At 36.1% G+C, this 21,707-nt stretch overlaps 2 protein-coding genes and 1 pseudogene across 3 annotated transcripts; 1 reads left to right on the top strand and 2 right to left on the bottom strand.

The window, feature by feature from the left end:
* Positions 1-3,830: 3,830 nt before the first annotated feature.
* Positions 3,831-7,639, bottom strand: LOC143557820 (protein STRICTOSIDINE SYNTHASE-LIKE 5-like). Its single transcript, XM_077046801.1, has 4 exons — positions 7,106-7,639; positions 5,101-5,408; positions 4,774-4,906; positions 3,831-4,409 (listed from the first exon to the last, which is right to left on the bottom strand). Exons 1-4 carry the CDS (start codon positions 7,631-7,633, stop codon positions 4,122-4,124), a joined length of 1,257 nt encoding a protein of 418 aa, XP_076902916.1. The 5' UTR covers positions 7,634-7,639; the 3' UTR covers positions 3,831-4,121.
* Positions 7,640-13,259: 5,620 nt separating this feature from the next.
* On the top strand, positions 13,260-14,141 carry LOC143557817 (uncharacterized). Its single transcript, XM_077046799.1, has one exon. It carries the CDS (start codon positions 13,260-13,262, stop codon positions 14,139-14,141), a length of 882 nt encoding a protein of 293 aa, XP_076902914.1.
* A 2,755-nt stretch (positions 14,142-16,896) lies between these two features.
* Positions 16,897-19,869, bottom strand: LOC143557821 (protein STRICTOSIDINE SYNTHASE-LIKE 5-like; annotated as a pseudogene). Its single transcript, XR_013139637.1, has 4 exons — positions 19,346-19,869; positions 18,070-18,377; positions 17,567-17,696; positions 16,897-17,191 (listed from the first exon to the last, which is right to left on the bottom strand). The product of XR_013139637.1 is annotated as a protein STRICTOSIDINE SYNTHASE-LIKE 5-like (transcript).
* Between the last annotated feature and the right edge of the window lie 1,838 nt (positions 19,870-21,707).

The following is a 21,707-nucleotide window of genomic DNA, read 5'->3' as shown; positions in this document are numbered from 1 at the left end:
TTTTTTAAATATTTGATGTCATTAGAAATGTAATTAATTGTTTTTACATATTATAAGTTGAAAATAAAATGATAAATTATATGTACTTTTTTGTATAAATAAAGGATTTCAGCGATAGATGCGTTGGGCATAAAAATATAATGATACGATATATTATGTTCATCAAAATGTATAAATTTTGATTAATGCACAAACTAATATATTTTCATTTTGTTAAAATCAGTTGTGCTTTATATTTTGTTAGGAGCTTTAATTGAATTATAAAAACAAACTTTCATAAGTAAGTTCATCACAATACGGTTTAAATTTAGCAAATTAACGCTACAAATCTAGTACTTTATGAAATTTATTATAGTAATAGAGCTAGTGAGAGTTACCACATGTTGTGATGGAGCGGTATTGGACTTCAAAACATAGATAAATGTGACGACAATGTATTTTTAAATCACAAAAAGTTATGTAATTCTAAAAATAAACGTCAAAAGTTACGGAACTGAACCATATAAAAAACATTAATAATACGTAGTTTTGATTATAGTATTCGTTCTCATGTTGTCTATGGCGTGATTATATTTCTATTTAGTATTCATTATCAAGTCAAGTATTAGTTGTACAATATTCAATTAAATGTCATATCTTACTATTTAATGAACATTAGACTTTTCCTCCCTTAACTTTCTTGTGTGGTCGTGTTACACAATTTTTAGGTTATCTCAATCAACTCATTTTTATAAAAAAAAAATTTTAGAGACAGAAATATTGAGTGATTTTAAATAAATACGAAATTATATTACTATTTTACAAATCAACCATGTATGATGTATGTACACAATACATCATTTTCCATGTATTATTTTTCCTAGTGAACTTAAAACTTAAGGGATTGAAACTAAAATTCAATTAACTTGTTCGTCACTATTGACAAAACGTAAAAAAACATATAATAAAAGACTTAAAACGTAAACAAAATAAATAATAACATAAAAAAAATTAATTTTTTTTTTGGCGTTTAAATTTTTGTTTGAAATTAGTTAAGAGTCGTTCCAACCCATCCCTTTTCGTCATAGACATTGGGTTTCATCTCTTTATTGCCATTGTTATTATCATTTCCCCACCACATCAAAATTAAATTGATTTCCTAGGGGCAGGGGGTAGTCAAGTCATGAGTACTATTAGGGGTGTGCATGGTTTAGTTTGGGATGGTTTTAGACCAAACCCATAACTCTAACCAATATGTTGGTTAATATATAATCATAACTATAACCGATCCGTTATTGCGGTTTCGATTAATCGGTTTTGAAGGTTATAACGAGTCGGTTATGGATCAGTTAACCGTGACCAAACCAATGTATAATTGAGCCTAAAACTTTGGTACTAAAAAAATAAAAATGACATGACATAGTTCAACAAGTTATATAATTCCTAATATTAATAATATATATTCAAACAAACAATTAATGGTTTAACTCTTTAGTAAAATTAAATCATATAGTTTAAAAATGAGAGCGTTATTAGTTATTATCTTCTTTAATTTTCAACAAATTATCAACAATGTGTTTAATCATACTCTATAAAGTTGAGAATCTTGTAAGGGGGCGGTTCGGTTTTGGCGGGTTTGAAATTATCTTTAACCATAACAGACCCGTATTTGGAGGTTTATAAAAATTCATTAAACCGACCCGCTGGTTATGTCGGTTAAAATCGGTTCGGTTATGTCGGTTATGGTTCGGTTAATGGTTATGACGGTTAATTTGCACACCCCTAAGTACTACCCATTCATCGGTCAATCATACATCATCATTTCATATCTATCCTCAAGTACCTACAGACCATAAAATTAGTGGCAAAACATACCCACAAGTACATTAAAAGTTTATGTGTAATAAATTGATTATTAATTAGTGTTTTTAATTCTTCAAAGGTCTCAAGAGTAGTATATTCACGGTAAACATTTGCCACAAATTGTTATTGGCAATCTACCCATATAGGTAGGGTTGGGTTTGCCATGTGATAAAGAACCCATAAAGCAACTCACACAAGTGCCCCGGCCCTTCTCATTCATATATACGGCATTATATAATCAAATCGATACAAAACATCAACTTTCTGGTACCGTATCATTTTCGTTCCCTAAAACCTCCATATGGCATACGCAATCAAATTGATACAAAACATCGATTTTTTTCTTCATGTAGACGTTTGATTTGTTCGATTTCCCAATTTGTTAAGGGTTTTCAATTTCAAAGCCTCAAACTCACACATCCTTGTTTTCAAGTCACTTTGGATCTTCCATTATGAAAAAAAGGGATTCAAAGATTTGTCAAAATCTGTGCATTTGCTACTCGGTTTATTGATGTTGCTGCCGATTTTAAATTGTTTTGAAGAAAGGTATAATTTATGTATTGGTTAATTTTTCAAAAAATATATTGTTCAATGAACATTAGAGTCCCGTCACAATCAATATTTGTTTTCTAATTGTTCTAAATAAATGTTTAATAATGATGATAGGCATACATGCATTCAACTATTTAACACACAATAGGCATGTAGCTATTTAATACACTACAAATTCATATACGCCTTTAGCACACAATAGGCATATAGCAACTATGTATACACCTTTTCATGAGAGTCTTATCAATTAAAATAAATGATTATAGAGGTAGGGTATCAAAAAGACCCAAATACCCTTAAGTACCACCCGCGGGTTATAAAGGAGCCTCTCACATATCACCCGCGGGACATATGGATCACCCGCATATCACGGAAGAGGAAGAACGTCCTCATACCATGCGCAGAAACATCCTAGAACCCTCAGGAGTCATCCGCAGGACAAGACATTGGTCCGCCAATATGACCGGAGGGCAATGCCAATTAGACAGCTGCCAATAACTAACTACACTCTAGAAGAACGTCCACGATTGTTACTTAAGAAATATGTGACTGGCCCACCAATGAAAGAAGGACACCTGGCCAGTTTGTTATAACCGTGCACATGGCCAGAGTGCAATTCGTCCTATCATTAGGTGACGCGTGTCCAGGTTGTTATACCCATGCATATGGGACGTATAGCTCAACCTATCATAAGAGGACACACGTCCAGACAGTTATTAAGATCTTCTAGAAGAGGACAGCTGGCCCAATCATCTTCCGACCTCCTTCGGCTATAAATACCTTGTCAACCTGCATGAGGTATTCATCCACACTCACTCACTTGCATTCTGACTACACTTAGTCTACTTTACTTCAGTACTCTTTTCACTACGAACGTTACTGATTCTCACGCCGGATGGTGGTTACAGGAAGATCCCCCACCTTGTCCTTCTTGTAACGAGACTCACGGTGTCTGTTTTGCAGGTTCCGGTCATTGGACTTTGAGGAAGTTGTGCTCGTACCGTGTTAGTAATTATCGTATTTTACCCTGTGGACTCATTGGATCCAGGACCCATAACAGGGGATCGGATCCGTGTTTCTTCATTGGCGCCATCCGTTTTGGTGTTAGAACTGCACAATTTTTTCTTCGTTGGTTTTTCGGTTCGTTTAAAGTATGAGTAAACTTCCTGAATGGCCGACGGGAACTCTTGTACAAACACCACGTGTCGATAATAATGAAGCACCTTCAGCTTCTTGATTATGCAGATCGGTTAGAAACTGCAGTGAAACGTGTTATCTATGAGGGCAAATACAGAACAAAAGATCTTGGTGGAAGCAGTACGACACAAGAGGTTACTGATGCAGTCATATCCGCACTTACATGACTTGGATCATAATCTGATATCGTAACATTTGTTGCAATAACAGATCTTTTGGCGAACATTTAACTAGGTTTTTGTTACATATGTGATGATTGCGATTCAGTAGAAACCTACTGATCTATGCTTTGATACCATGAAAACTTCTATACAACGTTTTAACCGAAAATGTTATATATTTCTTGTTATTATTTCGTCAAATACGTAATCAAGTATTCATAGAGTTTACATATACAAACAGAAGTAGAATACTCTCAACTGTATAGTTAACTGTCAAACTATATGTTAACCGACCCTTGACTGTAACGTCACCGTTTTGGTAATTGGTATTGATGGTTATACTGTCAACCGCTTAGAACCAGCATTTTATCATTTTCCGGATGATGGTTTGGTGGCAGGATATTGGGTAATGTTAAGCCGGATAATGAAAGAGTTGATCAAATTTCCAAGGTATAAATGTTCACTGATCTTTGTCACTGTTGTAACAAGTTTCAATTCAGGGTCGTAGTATCGGGCGATCGGATTTCCATTCAAATCCACGACAACCGCCCCTGAGTTTTTCTCTACCGAACGTCTTTTCTTGTACTTTTCCAAAAATGCTAAAAGCTTCCGAATATATGGATATTTGCGTGCAAGGTCCCATTCGCGTGTATGCTCCTACCAGAAACAAATAAAATGACTCTGGGTTAAGCGAAGTATTGTCGTGTGTCAAATGAAAAATGTAGCTAACGAGTAGACGGGTCAAATGTATCTTATATTCAGATATATGGATTACTATAGAATGCGATATGGTATTTGAACTCGTAATTAACATATTAAGTATTTACAAAGATGGGTAAAAAGCGTTTGTAGTTCAACACAACCACGAACTATATGAATTTTGGAGGGTCTCAGTAGTATCCGTGTCAACCTGTTACCCAACTCGTATGACCCATCCATATGGACATCTTTAACATTAGTAAATGTATGATTCTAATACGAGACAAATTAACGTATTTTATTTGTACAAAATTTGACTTACCGCGACAATCCCAATCCAAAAGTGGTCGTTGCCATCAAAACGGATGTTATCAGGCATACCTGGCAGTCTATCAATAAATACATCTATTGAACCCTCTTTTTCACCTTGTATGTAATATCTACTACATCTCATCCTGCAATTTATCACCAAATTGACGTCACAAGGTTTTCGAGCCCAAACATAATAATAAGTTAGTGAAGGAGACAAGTTAAATTTTGAGGACCATTTCGCATTTTAAGATTAAAATCTCACACAGATCAACCTCATATATTTGTATATAACGGGTCCAGTTTGTCATATTCAAGAAAAATAAGTTACCAAACTTACATCGGTGTTTCGCAGAAAACAACAAAATCTTGCTTAGGGGACATTTCAACACCATTAGCATAGTAGAGATCACGAGCAATCACTTTGGTTCGTCTTGTGGATGGATCATAGCTTATGAGTCTACCATAAGGTCGGCCTTCAAGGAAGTCAAATGCATAATTGTGCAAGTCATATTTCCAAGACGCATCAGTGAAGTATAATATACCATTTTTTGCCACTGTCACGGCATCTGTCGTTCCAAGTTTTACACCCTCGGCCTCGTCCGCCAATGCTTCTATTTCACCATCTTTGGTTATTTTGAGTAGTCCCTAAAATAGGAAAAAAAAACAAAAATTATTGGACCACAAATTTTAATTTATTTAGTTTAATAAATAAATTTAATCATCCTTTTCAGTTTGTACTTCATATAAAGTGTATTTTTTGTAGTTATAAAACGCCAACTCTAACATGTATTGGCCATTAGTATTGGGGAACCAACTCTAACATGCATGTATAAGGTTAAAACAAAAAAAATGAAACATGTACATTTTTACAAGTAAATATTTTAATTTGAAAATTTCTGCTTTATTTATTCGTTCTAAAATTCAATATAATAAATTGGTGGCATCATAAATGTACATTTCGTTCTAATGTAAATCTGAACAATAAGGGAACATGTAGAAGTCCGACTAAGCTCTAGCTCAAGTCTGGCTTATTTATAAAGTTTGACGCTTGACTGATGTTAGAGTTCGTGCATTATTTGGTTATAAGATGAATCTAGTATTTTTTATAAAAATATAATTATTTTAACTTTTATTATAACTATGTATGGGGCAGTATTTATCTAAATTATATATTATACATTACTTTTCAAGACCCGTTTAGTCATCATAAAAATTGTTAAAAACAATTAGACACTCAAAAAATACACATCCCCTATTAAATAAAGTTTTCGACCTACAGTTGTTTTTTTTACAATCAAATTTTATATACCCTTTCTCCAATGGGGATCGAACCACAAACCTTCATATTTATATCAAACCATCTTTGGCACCGAACCGAAAAATGTTTCTCTGACAGTTTATTTTTAAATGTAGATATTGCCAATATATATATATATATATATGTATATATATATATAATTGATTTCTTTTGAAGAACCACTTTGAGTTATAAGAGCTCGAAAGAACTCAACGTAACATTTTTTTTTAATTTTTTTTACACGTATGTAATACGTAAGTGTAAGTAACGTAGAAAAAATTACAGTATTTTTTTACACACCCAATCGACTTATTACACATGTATAACTAACATTTAAACTTGTGTAATCATCAAAAATCTTTATTCTCTCTCCTAATTTGTTATTTAATCAGATTTATTTTCAGCTACATATTTCATACTCATTTAATTAAATGTGGTTCATATTAAGTTCTTAAAATTCTTAAGACTTATAAAATCATCAAGGTTCTCAAAAAAAAATATATATATATATATATATATATATATATATATATATATATTAATAAAATTATGTTCTATTTTCCCATCGAGCCATTGGATATATCTTCCACGTATAATGACACCAACTCCCAAGTCAAGATTGCCGGTTTAGACGGAGCCCAATAGCATTAAATAAAGCCACACGTTGTGGCACTCCAATATGTATGATATGATCCCGACTACAATCCTGACAATCCGATCACAACTAGCATTTAACTATAGTACGATACACTGAACATATTATTATCATTATAAATATAAAATATATATAAATATTTACAAGTTTTTTTTAAATATTAATAAAAAAACACAATATATAAACAAATTTGAAAGATATGTATAACTATACAAAGTTGACAACTTGCCATTACTATAATACTTTAAAAACAATTTGTTGATTAGAAAAAAGAAAGTGACCCCCTTTTTACTATATATGTTGATTAATTTCAAAAATAATAAAACATACTTTAATTAATCCTTGTTTACGTTGGAGAGTAGTAACTAGTAACTACTAATAGACACTAACCTTAAATGCATCAGCCACGTAAACTTCACCAGAGTAACCAAGAGCGAGTCCAAGAGGCCGACCACCCGTGTTAACCCAGTCTTCCACCACCGAGTCATTCAAACTCACTCGTTTAATCCACCCATCAACACAACTCGTGTAGATAACCCCTAACTTCGGGTCAAACACGATGTCCTCAGGTCCCAACAACTTACCCTCCCCGATGTTTTCAGACCCATGCAGCACACGTGGGTTGACCCGAGGTGCTAGGAACACGGGTTTCTTAGCCAACTCATTAGAGGGATAAGAAGCCGCATCAAAGGTATTGAGTTGGACCGAAAGTAAAGCTATTAGTATGGTTACCACGGCCGAGAGGAACAGCCACGAACGGTAAGATCGGGTAGTTTGGATTGCGGTGGTAGACGAAGTTGGTGGTGTTGAGCGAGTTGACTCGGCCATAGGCTGAGTTATGTGGAATTGCAATTTGTGTGGTTTAAGCTCTTGATCGACCACTTGTGTAGGACACAGATTTATACAAAGAGTTAACATGTGACAAGCCATTCAAACAAAAAAATTAAAAGTCATGTGACAATCAATGCGTATGTTTTATATAATTTTTGTTTATAAAGAGTCAATATGAGACAATCAAGCAAATCAAGAGAAAAAAACTAAACAAAACATGTGACAACGAATGCATATGTTTTATATAATTTTTGTTTCAAATTAGCTAATTATAAGAGGGAACATTCTTTTTTTCTTTTTAATTTTTTTATACATCTTAAGACATACAAGGTTACATCTATAAGTACGAAAAAGAAAAAATATACAAGACGCTATCACAATTTTCACACCACAAACGTCTTATTGTTATTTTTATTTTTTAAATATTTGATGTCATTAGAAATGTAATTAATTGTTTTTACATATTATAAGTTGAAAATAAAATGATAAATTATATGTACTTTTTTGTATAAATAAAGGATTTCAGCGATAGATGCGTTGGGCATAAAAATATAATGATACGATATATTATGTTCATCAAAATGTATAAATTTTGATTAATGCACAAACTAATATATTTTCATTTTGTTAAAATCAGTTGTGCTTTATATTTTGTTAGGAGCTTTAATTGAATTATAAAAACAAACTTTCATAAGTAAGTTCATCACAATACGGTTTAAATTTAGCAAATTAACGCTACAAATCTAGTACTTTATGAAATTTATTATAGTAATAGAGCTAGTGAGAGTTACCACATGTTGTGATGGAGCGGTATTGGACTTCAAAACATAGATAAATGTGACGACAATGTATTTTTAAATCACAAAAAGTTATGTAATTCTAAAAATAAACGTCAAAAGTTACGGAACTGAACCATATAAAAAACATTAATAATACGTAGTTTTGATTATAGTATTCGTTCTCATGTTGTCTATGGCGTGATTATATTTCTATTTAGTATTCATTATCAAGTCAAGTATTAGTTGTACAATATTCAATTAAATGTCATATCTTACTATTTAATGAACATTAGACTTTTCCTCCCTTAACTTTCTTGTGTGGTCGTGTTACACAATTTTTAGGTTATCTCAATCAACTCATTTTTATAAAAAAAAAATTTTAGAGACAGAAATATTGAGTGATTTTAAATAAATACGAAATTATATTACTATTTTACAAATCAACCATGTATGATGTATGTACACAATACATCATTTTCCATGTATTATTTTTCCTAGTGAACTTAAAACTTAAGGGATTGAAACTAAAATTCAATTAACTTGTTCGTCACTATTGACAAAACGTAAAAAAACATATAATAAAAGACTTAAAACGTAAACAAAATAAATAATAACATAAAAAAAATTAATTTTTTTTTTGGCGTTTAAATTTTTGTTTGAAATTAGTTAAGAGTCGTTCCAACCCATCCCTTTTCGTCATAGACATTGGGTTTCATCTCTTTATTGCCATTATTATTATCATTTCCCCACCACATCAAAATTAAATTGATTTCCTAGGGGCAGGGGGTAGTCAAGTCATGAGTACTATTAGGGGTGTGCATGGTTTAGTTTGGGATGGTTTTAGACCAAACCCATAACTCTAACCAATATGTTGGTTAATATATAATCATAACTATAACCGATCCGTTATTGCGGTTTCGATTAATCGGTTTTGAAGGTTATAACGAGTCGGTTATGGATCAGTTAACCGTGACCAAACCAATGTATAATTGAGCCTAAAACTTTGGTACTAAAAAAATAAAAATGACATGACATAGTTCAACAAGTTATATAATTCCTAATATTAATAATATATATTCAAACAAACAATTAATGGTTTAACTCTTTAGTAAAATTAAATCATATAGTTTAAAAATGAGAGCGTTATTAGTTATTATCTTCTTTAATTTTCAACAAATTATCAACAATGTGTTTAATCATACTCTATAAAGTTGAGAATCTTGTAAGGGGGCGGTTCGGTTTTGGCGGGTTTGAAATTATCTTTAACCATAACAGACCCGTATTTGGAGGTTTATAAAAATTCATTAAACCGACCCGCTGGTTATGTCGGTTAAAATCGGTTCGGTTATGTCGGTTATGGTTCGGTTAATGGTTATGACGGTTAATTTGCACACCCCTAAGTACTACCCATTCATCGGTCAATCATACATCATCATTTCATATCTATCCTCAAGTACCTACAGACCATAAAATTAGTGGCAAAACATACCCACAAGTACATTAAAAGTTTATGTGTAATAAATTGATTATTAATTAGTGTTTTTAATTCTTCAAAGGTCTCAAGAGTAGTATATTCACGGTAAACATTTGCCACAAATTGTTATTGGCAATCTACCCATATAGGTAGGGTTGGGTTTGCCATGTGATAAAGAACCCATAAAGCAACTCACACAAGTGCCCCGGCCCTTCTCATTCATATATACGGCATTATATAATCAAATCGATACAAAACATCAACTTTCTGGTACCGTATCATTTTCGTTCCCTAAAACCTCCATATGGCATACGCAATCAAATTGATACAAAACATCGATTTTTTTCTTCATGTAGACGTTTGATTTGTTCGATTTCCCAATTTGTTAAGGGTTTTCAATTTCAAAGCCTCAAACTCACACATCCTTGTTTTCAAGTCACTTTGGATCTTCCATTATGAAAAAAAGGGATTCAAAGATTTGTCAAAATCTGTGCATTTGCTACTCGGTTTATTGATGTTGCTGCCGATTTTAAATTGTTTTGAAGAAAGGTATAATTTATGTATTGGTTAATTTTTCAAAAAATATATTGTTCAATGAACATTAGAGTCCCGTCACAATCAATATTTGTTTTCTAATTGTTCTAAATAAATGTTTAATAATGATGATAGGCATACATGCATTCAACTATTTAACACACAATAGGCATGTAGCTATTTAATACACTACAAATTCATATACGCCTTTAGCACACAATAGGCATATAGCAACTATGTATACACCTTTTCATGAGAGTCTTATCAATTAAAATAAATGATTATAGAGGTAGGGTATCAAAAAGACCCAAATACCCTTAAGTACCACCCGCGGGTTATAAAGGAGCCTCTCACATATCACCCGCGGGACATATGGATCACCCGCATATCACGGAAGAGGAAGAACGTCCTCATACCATGCGCAGAAACATCCTAGAACCCTCAGGAGTCATCCGCAGGACAAGACATTGGTCCGCCAATATGACCGGAGGGCAATGCCAATTAGACAGCTGCCAATAACTAACTACACTCTAGAAGAACGTCCACGATTGTTACTTAAGAAATATGTGACTGGCCCACCAATGAAAGAAGGACACCTGGCCAGTTTGTTATAACCGTGCACATGGCCAGAGTGCAATTCGTCCTATCATTAGGTGACGCGTGTCCAGGTTGTTATACCCATGCATATGGGACGTATAGCTCAACCTATCATAAGAGGACACACGTCCAGACAGTTATTAAGATCTTCTAGAAGAGGACAGCTGGCCCAATCATCTTCCGACCTCCTTCGGCTATAAATACCTTGTCAACCTGCATGAGGTATTCATCCACACTCACTCACTTGCATTCTGACTACACTTAGTCTACTTTACTTCAGTACTCTTTTCACTACGAACGTTACTGATTCTCACGCCGGATGGTGGTTACAGGAAGATCCCCCACCTTGTCCTTCTTGTAACGAGACTCACGGTGTCTGTTTTGCAGGTTCCGGTCATTGGACTTTGAGGAAGTTGTGCTCGTACCGTGTTAGTAATTATCGTATTTTACCCTGTGGACTCATTGGATCCAGGACCCATAACAGGGGATCGGATCCGTGTTTCTTCATTGGCGCCATCCGTTTTGGTGTTAGAACTGCACAATTTTTTCTTCGTTGGTTTTTCGGTTCGTTTAAAGTATGAGTAAACTTCCTGAATGGCCGACGGGAACTCTTGTACAAACACCACGTGTCGATAATAATGAAGCACCCGAAGGTTTTGATTCCAGTATTTTTGCACGTGGCTTGGCTTCGGGTTCACGTGCCGCCGGTGTAACGCCGGAAGGTCGTACCCTTGAGCATGTTGTTGCACCAGCCGGACCTACTCCCACCGATTTGGGACGTGTCACAGCTCCGGAGGGTTCCAATTTGGCAGGTCAAGGACGAATTACGAGAGAGACTCACCGTACTAGATCAATTATGGATTTGGAAGGTGATTCCGGAGACTCTGAATTAGCGAGATCTCATCGTCATGAATCCAGATCTAGAGGAATGTTGTCTCCGGATGAATGGTTCCGCGAGCAACAACAAAGTTTGGCGGCTGAATACGAACGCAGGGTACGTAATGAATGTTATCATGCCCGTGCTTTGACTTACGAAGAGTCTCCTCAGAGATCTCTTTATCCTCCTCCAATGGTGAGAGGAAGTCAAATTCGTTATAGCCAACAAACTGATCAAGAATTCATTGGGCCACGAAGGTTACGCCCTCGTCCTCGTATAGACATGCGGATGCCTTCCTATTTGAACGAATATGATAGTTATGACTCAACCTATCGCCCGGAAGACAGCTTCTATACGGGTAATAGCAGGATGAGTTCAAGAGCAAGAAGCAGTCGTCTGCGTGATGTCGTCCACCATACCGAATATCATAGCGATGCCGAGGAAGATTTCACCAAGCCATACCGTCCGGCAGCCTTTGCCGAAAAGTCGAAATTTATAGCTAGCATTGCGACAACACCCTTTCCTGTCAATTCTAAGATACCTACAACGGTGGGTAGATAAAATGGCATGACTGATCCTAGCGATCATCTTCAAAACTTCGTGGCGGTAGGCGGTGTGAGCGGATGGACGCTCCCCTATTGGTGTCATATGTTCGCGTTGACACTAACAGGGGCAGCGAGATAATGGTTCGAAAAACTCCCTGATGGTCAAATTTCTAGTTGGGATGATCTGGTGAAGAAATTCTCACAACAGTTCAGCCAACAGAAGAAGCACACGCGTGACTAATCAGAAATTCTGAATGTTGTCCGCCGGGATAATGAATCCATTGAAGATTTTATTACTAGGTTTAATGACGAAAGTCTGAACATTGGTGGGATAAGCAAGGACATGCTTCGCGGTGCCTTCCTCAAGAATGTCAAGTGTGACGAATTGATCAGCACACTCACTGGCCGTGATGGAATGCCAAAGGAGTGGGATGATTTTATGACCGCAACAAAGTTATTTGCCAATACTGAAAAAACATTGAGGAACAAAAGTTCAAAACAAAAATTCAAAGTTGAGTTTCAAACTTCATGACCCAATAAACAGGCAAAGGGGCCAATTTGGTTAAGACTTCAGCCAAATATAGAGGCGTCAAAGCCATTTGATGCAAGATCTCTCATCAGCAACAAGAATAAGGCAGGACCAGCAAGTTGAGGTCCTAACAAATGGACTTCTCTTTCAAAAACTCCCACCGAGATTCTCACCACTGAGAATGTAAATTTTTGAAAGCCACAACCGCTCACAAGGAGATCGTTCCTTGACAATAAAAAGCATTGTTCGTTCCATAATGACATTGGCCATAATACGAACGAGTGCAGTGCTTTAAGAAGCGAAATCGAAGCGGCTGTGAAGTCCGGTAAGCTAGGACACCTGGTGAAAGGCGGAAAGTCGGGGACTGGTAAAGCCCCCATGCGGGACAACCAGGGCCCATCCAAAAAGCAAGTCAAGGACTTGAACGTCCATATGATCCAAGGCGGACGAAAGACGGGAGGAAAGAGAAGAGAATATGACGAAGAGGAATGGAAAAATGAACTAGTAATTTTTTCACGAGTAAAGGGCGGACCCAATAACAAGAACCCCTTGATCATTACCGCCCTCTTCGGTCATTATCGTTCTCAATATGTGTTCTTTGACACTGGGAGTACATCGGATATCATGTACGAACAGTGCTTTGAACAACTTGATGATGAGGACAAAGAAATATTGAAACCCATCCATGCTCCAGTTTCGGGGTTTGGAGGGGAAATAATGCATCCGCGAGAGGTGATTTCTTTCCCAGTCACCCTAAGCGATGGAACTCATTCAAGGACTGAGGAGGTCGAATTCCTAGTCCCACCAGCAACATCGAAACATGACATCATCCTCGGACGAGAAGTCATTGGGGACTTCAATGCTCATCCGTCAACTGCTCACGGCGCGGTAGGAGTTCCAACACCATCCGACGTGGCAATAATTCATGTCAATCGACATTGCTTTGCAACTGAGAGTTCAAAGCCCAACAAAATTCCAAAACAGACTCGACGAACTGAGCCTGAAAAGTGGGTTTTGAATAAGTTCCCTGACCAGACTGTTACAATCGGACCTGCTATCTCCGAGATAGTAAGGACTTTTCAGAAGCAGTTGTTGTCAAAAAATATTGATGTCTTCGCATGGCAGTCCGCGGACACGTCTGGTGTCCCGCGGAGCATTGCGGAACACAAACTTAGGGTAAACCCTACGTTTACACCGATCGTTCCAAAACAAAGTAAGATGGGTCCGGAACAAACAAAAGCAATGAATGATCAAGTTTAGGACCTCTTACAGGCTGGAATCATCCAACCAATTCAGTATCAAACCTGGGTTGCCAATCCGGTCATAGTTCCCAAAAGCAATGGGACGTGGCGGATGTGCATAAATTTCAAGGATCTTAACAAGGCGTGTCCCAAGGATTGCTATCCTTTGCCCGAAATAGATCTCAAAGTTGATGTTGTGGCACCATTCAAGTTCAAATGTTTCCTGGATGCTTACAAAGGCTATCATCAGATCCGCATGGCTGCGGGCGATGAAGACAAAACAACATTTCGCACCGATCAAGGCACTTTTTGCTACAAAATGATGCCATTCGGATTGAAGAATGCGGGTGCCACATACCAACGGTTGATGGATATAGCGTTTAAAGGGCAAATTGGTCGAAATCTGGAAGTGTATATGGACGATATTGTGATCAAAAGTGTCGAGGAAGACCAGATGTTGAGAGATATCGAAGAGACATTCGAAACCTTGAGAAGCATCAACATGAAGCTGAATCCAGCTAAATGTTCGTTCGGAATGGAGGAAGGAAAATTCCTCGGAGTAATTGTCACGGGTGCGGGCTTCAAAGCTAATCCGGATAAAGTCCAAGCTGTAGCCCGCATGCCTTCTCCTTCCTCCCTCAAGGAAGTTCAGACACTCAATGGTCGATTGGTTGCTCTGAATCGTTTCTTGGCGAATCATGCAGCCAAGTCTTATCCTTTTGTAACAACACTGAGAAACTGCCTCAAGAAAGCACAATTCAGATGGACCGCGGAGGCGGAACAAGTTTTCTTGGAGGTCAAAAAATGTTTGATGGAACTGCCTACGTTGACAGAACCTTATGCGGGAGAACCTCTAACGATGTACTTGTCAGCATCAGACATTGCTATCGGGGCTGTCCTTCTGACTGATAGAAAAAACGTTCAAACACCGATCTATTACGTCAGCAGAACACTGTCAGACCCGGAGACAAGATATTCCATGTTGGAAAAACTTGTCCTAGCATTGGTCTATGCAACACGACGCCTTCGCATGTACTTTTAAGGGCATCCTATCAACGTTTTAACTGGGTACAAGCTCAAGAACGTCCTCAGTAAACCGGAATTGTCTGGACGATTGGCCAAATGGGCCATCGAACTAGGTGAACACGCGATAGAGTATAAACCTAGACCAACAATTAAAGGGCAGGTGTAGGCGGACTTCGTCACTGAAGTCCTGCAACACAAGGAGAAAGAATGTTGGATCGAGCAACAACCTCAAGCACCTCCGGAACAAGGACAGATTTGGTCTTTGTTCACGGATGGAGCTTCAAGCAGTGAGGGATGTGGCGCAGGCCTCAGGCTAGTCAATCCCGAAGGCCATGAGTTCACATATGCCATAAAGTTAGACTTCAAGAGTACTAACAACAAGGCACAATACGAAGCTTTTTTGGCAGGCTTACGGATTGCCAAAAAGCTTGGGGTTAAACATTTGGAAGCTCGTGTGGATTCCATGTTAATTGCGGGGCAGATTAACGGCACATATGAAGCAAAGAATGACATCACGGCTTCATATGTATCACAGGCGAAAGGTTTGATGCTTCAGTTCTCCTCGTGCAAGGTCATTCACATAAAGAGAAGCGAGAACAAGTCAGCAGATTCTCTTAGTAAATTGGCTTCAACGAACTTCGAACAGTTTGCCAAAGACATCCGCATCGAAATATTGGATTGCCCGTCTGTTCCGCAACACCAAGTGTTAGTAATCCAAACGGGAGTGGAATCCTGGATGACACCCATCATAGCATACTTGTCATCCGGAGCCCTCCCAGAAGGAAAAGCAGAGGCCCGAAAGATAAAACACAAAGCCTTGAACTATCAATTACACGATGGTGTTTTATACCGACATTCCTTCCTCGGACCACTACTCCGATGTGTAGAGGCTGAGGACGCGAACTATCTAATTAGAGAAGTTCATGATATACTAGTGTTAGGCTGTTAGCTCATCTATATGACCCCTATAGATGCCCACTCGTATACCAAGTGATTGACTAATAGGTGTGATGGCTAGGACGAGTGTGCAAACATTGGAAATATGGACATTTTAATTTGTCAAAATCTACGCATTCGCTATTCCGATTATTGATGTTGTTGTCGATTTTTAGTTGATTTGAAGGAAAATTTTATACGTAGCATAAATTTACTTGTAGTCGTTCGAAAATTTTGAGTCACTCCGTATTTTCATCCAATCCGTATAGGGATCCAAATTACAAAGTGATCACGGTATGAGCACCTGGATTATTCTTTCACCACTTGGGTTTTTTTTAACAACTTGGATCTTGCAAGTGATCTGCCCTTTGTGAAAACCCAGTTGCAAAATTTGATGCCGATATCCTAGGCCGTACAGGTGTAATGCGAGATACAGGGCCATAGCCCATAAACCAATTTCTTAATTAATTGTTTAAACGTGTTTGAAAGGATGATGATTTTGTAATAACTTTAGCTTTTCAAAAAATGCTGATACCTCTTGATGATCACGTGCCCAACACTTGATCATGTTCTCAAAAAATTCCAATATACGCACGCACGTTAAGAGAATGTAATCCATAAGACGATTATTTAACGACATCTTTTGCTTTCCCACCACATTTGATGCGCATAGGTTCTTTGTAGTCACTCTAGTGTTTCTATACTACAAATTGGTTATGTATTGTGCACACCCCAAGATGCATATATGTTACATATATCAGTTCTTCTTCTTATAATTAATTATCGTTGTTATCTTTCACAAGGAAAAAACAAGTGATTATGATTTGGTAGAAGACCGGGCAGTAGCAGGATATTGAGTAAGGTTGAGGCGAACAATGAAGGAGTCCAACAAATTTCCAAGATATAAATGTTCTTTGATCTTTGTCCCTGTAGTAATAAACTTTAATTCCGGGTCGTAGTATCTTTCAATCAGATTCCCATCCAAATCCACCACAACCGCCCCTGAGTTTTTCGCTATCGAAGGTGTTTTCAAGTACTTGTACAAAAACGCAAATAGCTTTCTGATATATGGATATTTGCGTGCAAGATCCATTTGTATACATGCTCCTACAAAAAAACAAATAAACAAGACAATAGTTATGTTTAATGGATTGTAAAATTGTTTTGACAGAATGCCACAACTTGAAACAACTTACAACGATCAACAGCGTTATAGGTGATGGAAGTCGTCATTATTGTTCATGCATACATACAATACATATGAAACTGACGATATGTGTTGCAGCTTTTGAAATCATGATTAACATAATAACTATTGGTAAAATGAACAAAAGGCGTTACTAAACCGAATGGCTTCAGTATCTCTTACTTAACTCGTATGAACCACTCACATTTAAACGTTTAGCGTATGACAAAAAAGCGCTTGCGATATTTAGAATAACTTAACTTATTTCTATTTGTATAAGAGTTTGACTTATATACCGTGATAATCGCAATCCAGTAGTAGCCCTCACCATCATAATGTATGTTGTCCGGCATACCGGGCAATCTATCAATAAATACATCTATCAGACCTTTTTCCCCTTGTATATAGTATCTACTACATCTCATCCTGCATATCCATCACCAACATGTCATATTGTTACTTTTATTACCACACAAAGAGTACACATATCGAGTCTCTAGTGTGTTTCCCGTCTCCATGTAGCTGACATTTTCGAACTAAAAGTAAAAGTAGATATCCGTTTTGAGCATTCAAAAAGTCAAGGTTTACTTTGAGATTTTTCTTACGATTTAATGTACTAATTAATGTTATAAACAGTATAGTATGCTATCAAAATGATATATCTAATATATTTCGATAAATCATTTAAAAAGATTAAAACATTTGATAAACATACACTTAACTTTTTTCATCCCTTTTAGGTTGACCATTTTGGTTTTAGAGTAGTTAAAACTTAAAATAAATTAGCTATCAAACTTACATTGGGGTTTCACAGAAAATAATAAAATCATGCTCTGGAGACATTTCAACACCATTAGCATAGTAGAGATCCCGAGCGATCACTTTGGTCTGCTTTGTTGATAAATCATAGCTCATTAGTCTGCCATAAGGCCGGCCTTCGAAAAAGTCTAATTCAGAATCGTACAAAGTGTATTTCCAAGAAGCATCCGTAAAGTACAATACACCATGTTTTGCAACCGTCACAGCATCTGTTATTCTAAATTTTACGCCCTCGGCCTCGTCTGTCAATGCTTCTATTTTACCGTCTTTGGTTATTTTAAGTATTCCCTATAAAAAGAATTAAACCACAAGCTTAATTTATTATTTGTTAGTATTTTAACTTTAATCCATCGTTTCCAATACTTCGAGACAACTTAGATAAATCTTATATATTTTTCAAATGACCAAACTAATAACTGAACAATTGTCCAATGTGCATAAGTTGGTTTTACTTCAAATCATACAAAAACCAAATGGTTCGTTTATAGGACACTTCCAGCCGTTAGGTAAGGTTAAATTAAGTGGATTAATTTGATTTTTCGGTAATCACATGTAACGATTTGGTTACCCACCTGAATAAAAAAAAGGGAAAATTTTCAAAATAGCCTATGTTAACCATGGTTTTCTAGAAATAGTTCAAAACCAAACAAAAACCCAACCTAGCCTAAAAATTCCGTCGGATCCTATGGAAACTGCTTTTGATCTGACAGAATTTCAGCACCATCCGACGGAATTTTAGATCTTTAAAATCGTGTCATGTGTCAACGTATTAATGGATTCGACAAAATTTCTATGTTTGTGAGTGTTTTCCATGATGTAAATCATCCACCCAAGGGAAGCTCACCTTGGGTGGGTCGGTTCTTTGTTTAATCTATCAATCTTTTAACCGACAACGAGATCGTTCATCTATATCTTATCTTTATGTGAGACTAGCTACAAAATATTTGTAACATCTATTCAACTTTCTAAAAAGGTCACAAAACAAACTTGAAAAATACAAAAGATATTGAATAATTTTGGCAAGATTTGTGAGATTAATTACTATAATTCTTTGTTTTTTGTTATACTTTTCGACTTTATAGTTTTAAACTAGCTAGTTTAATACCATTCTATTTGTCATTCCAAATTTCAGTATGCCATTTGCATTTACTTTCTAAATATGTTATTTCAAAAACTCTCTTCATGGTAAATAAAAAATAAAAAAAGTTATTTAATTAACAACTGATATTCCTAGTTTACTAACTTTACAAACTAACCTTAAATGCATCAGCGACGTAAACTTCCCCGTAATAACCAAGAGCGAGTCCAAGAGGCCGACTGCCCGTGTTAACCCAGTCCTCCACCACCGAGTCATTCACCCTCACTCGTTTAATCCACCCGTCACCACAGCTCGTGTAAATAACCCCTAACTTTGCATCAAACACAATGTCTTCGGGTCCAAACAACCGGCCCTCCCTGATCTTTTCAGACCCATGCAGCACATGCGGGTTGTTCTTAGGTGCCATGAGTATGGGTTTCTTAGCCAACTCATCAATGGGATAAGGAGCCGCATCAAAGGTATCGAGCTGGACTAGAAGCAAAGCTATTAGAACGGTGAAATTTGCGGATAGGAATAGCACCGAACGCCACGATCTTGTGGTTTGGATTCGGGTGGCGGAAGGGGTTGGTGGTGAGTTGGGCGAGTACGATGAGCGAGTTGATTCGGCCATAAGGTGAGTTAATTAACTTAATTTAAGTGGAAGAGTTCGTGTAAGCTCTTGATCCTCTTAAGTAGTAGCATGGATATTAATAATTTATAATTATTGTAATATAAAACCAGACACTTTAAGTTCTTTGAAAATTCATGCATAAATAAGATTAAAACTAAAACATGATTGAAACTGTAAATCTGGTAGCTAGTTTTCTGCAACTTGTAAGTGATAAGAATTATATATATTAAACGATTTTGTCATCATTTAAATTAAGTTTTCTATCATCATGTTACGTTACAAAACAAGATAAAAGAGAAAGCTGAAATTTTTTATTAATGCGTGACGAAACCTTAACGTACTTCCATAATTTCTTTACACTTTTTATATTTTGTGGTAAGTGAGCAACTCTTATAATTTATAGGAACATGACATCATAATAAGACGACTTACGAATATAAAAAGCACCCACACATATAAGCTACCTAATATAAAACTTTGTGTATATAAAGTAAAGTTTGATACATATCAATTTTAAAACATAACCCTTTAGATTATACTCAAATTTAGCGGCATCAAATTAGTGAATTACTTTATTTATGCCCACACTCTAAATTACAATATATGCTCAAACATAACACAATTAAATTCAAACTATTCACTTTCATTTCGAAAAATCATAAATTTCAACTTTTAGTTGAGTAAATAAATGGGAAAGACTATTTATTCACAAATCAAAGAAAAATTATCAAGGAACAAGTCATTAGGATATCCAACCATTACGAAAGCAATGCTAGTGAGCTAAAATTGTGATATATATACTTTAATTAGTCATGCTTAATTTGTTAGATGATCAACAAAGAATACAATGAATGCATGTCTTTGGCTGTTCAGGATATATATATATATATAGCCAACCAACGTAATATCAAGGATATCGGTTGCTTAAATTCGTTTTAAACAATCAACATTGCATACAATGCATGTTATAGTTGTTGTATAATTGCGTACCTGGATGATGAATTCGATCAATGAAGCAAACCTGTAATTATGATTTCAATCTTACTTTCTTGAACAATTGCCTGGATTAATCTCTGAATCGTGAATCACTTTCAGATAAACCTATTTACGGGTTACACGCAATGATTTATCGGATAAGACATATATTTTCTATAGTTGGAATTGGATTTTGATGATTCTATATGATGATGAAGAACCAGAGAGAAGTACCCGTCTCTCTGTTCTATCTATTCGATCGATATGATATATTGTTATCCAGAGAATGAAATGAGCGACATATATAAATCAATTCCCATATCTCACATGAGCCCAACTGATTAATCATAAGCCCACTTATCATTATACTTAAGCCCAAGTATAAAACCAAATAACAAAGCCCAAATAACATTATTGTTAAACAAGCCCGCACTCCCGCATCACCTAACTCGTTTAATCTCTAACGTTATTTCCTCCATCGACAAGTTAATCCAATAACACTAAAATATCCAACAATCCTCCCCTATTTTAGTGATATCCATGATTATCTCAACCATCGTCACAGAAACACAAACGTATGCATAAATGAAAATGTCCTACGGATTGAATTTTCATCTTAGTAAATTGCACGATCAAAATATTCGAATATCGGGGTGTCCTATGGATTGAACCCTTGCTATCATTTGAATACTTCAAGGCAAAATACACATACGTTTATAAATCCAAATTCCACTCAACACAATATTTTAGTAGCCTGTGTCCTAATCCTTCAAAGAATATATCAAAGCTCAAGTCCAAAGCTTCTTGAAGCGGCTAAACTTCATATTCTTATAGGTAGTTCATTATTCTCGCACCCGCACTGCAATTTATCAATGAACTATTAAGAAGCTATACTTCAACCTACTTTATCTCGCGGTCCGAACACAAACCTTGG

The sequence above is a fragment of the Bidens hawaiensis genome, unplaced genomic scaffold (genome assembly GCF_021521415.1).
Source record: "Bidens hawaiensis isolate Kalapana, Puna unplaced genomic scaffold, B.hawaiensis_p1.1 tig00019199_1, whole genome shotgun sequence".
Classification (NCBI taxonomy): domain Eukaryota; kingdom Viridiplantae; phylum Streptophyta; class Magnoliopsida; order Asterales; family Asteraceae; genus Bidens; species Bidens hawaiensis.
This window is presented reverse-complemented; position numbering and strand designations above follow the sequence as displayed.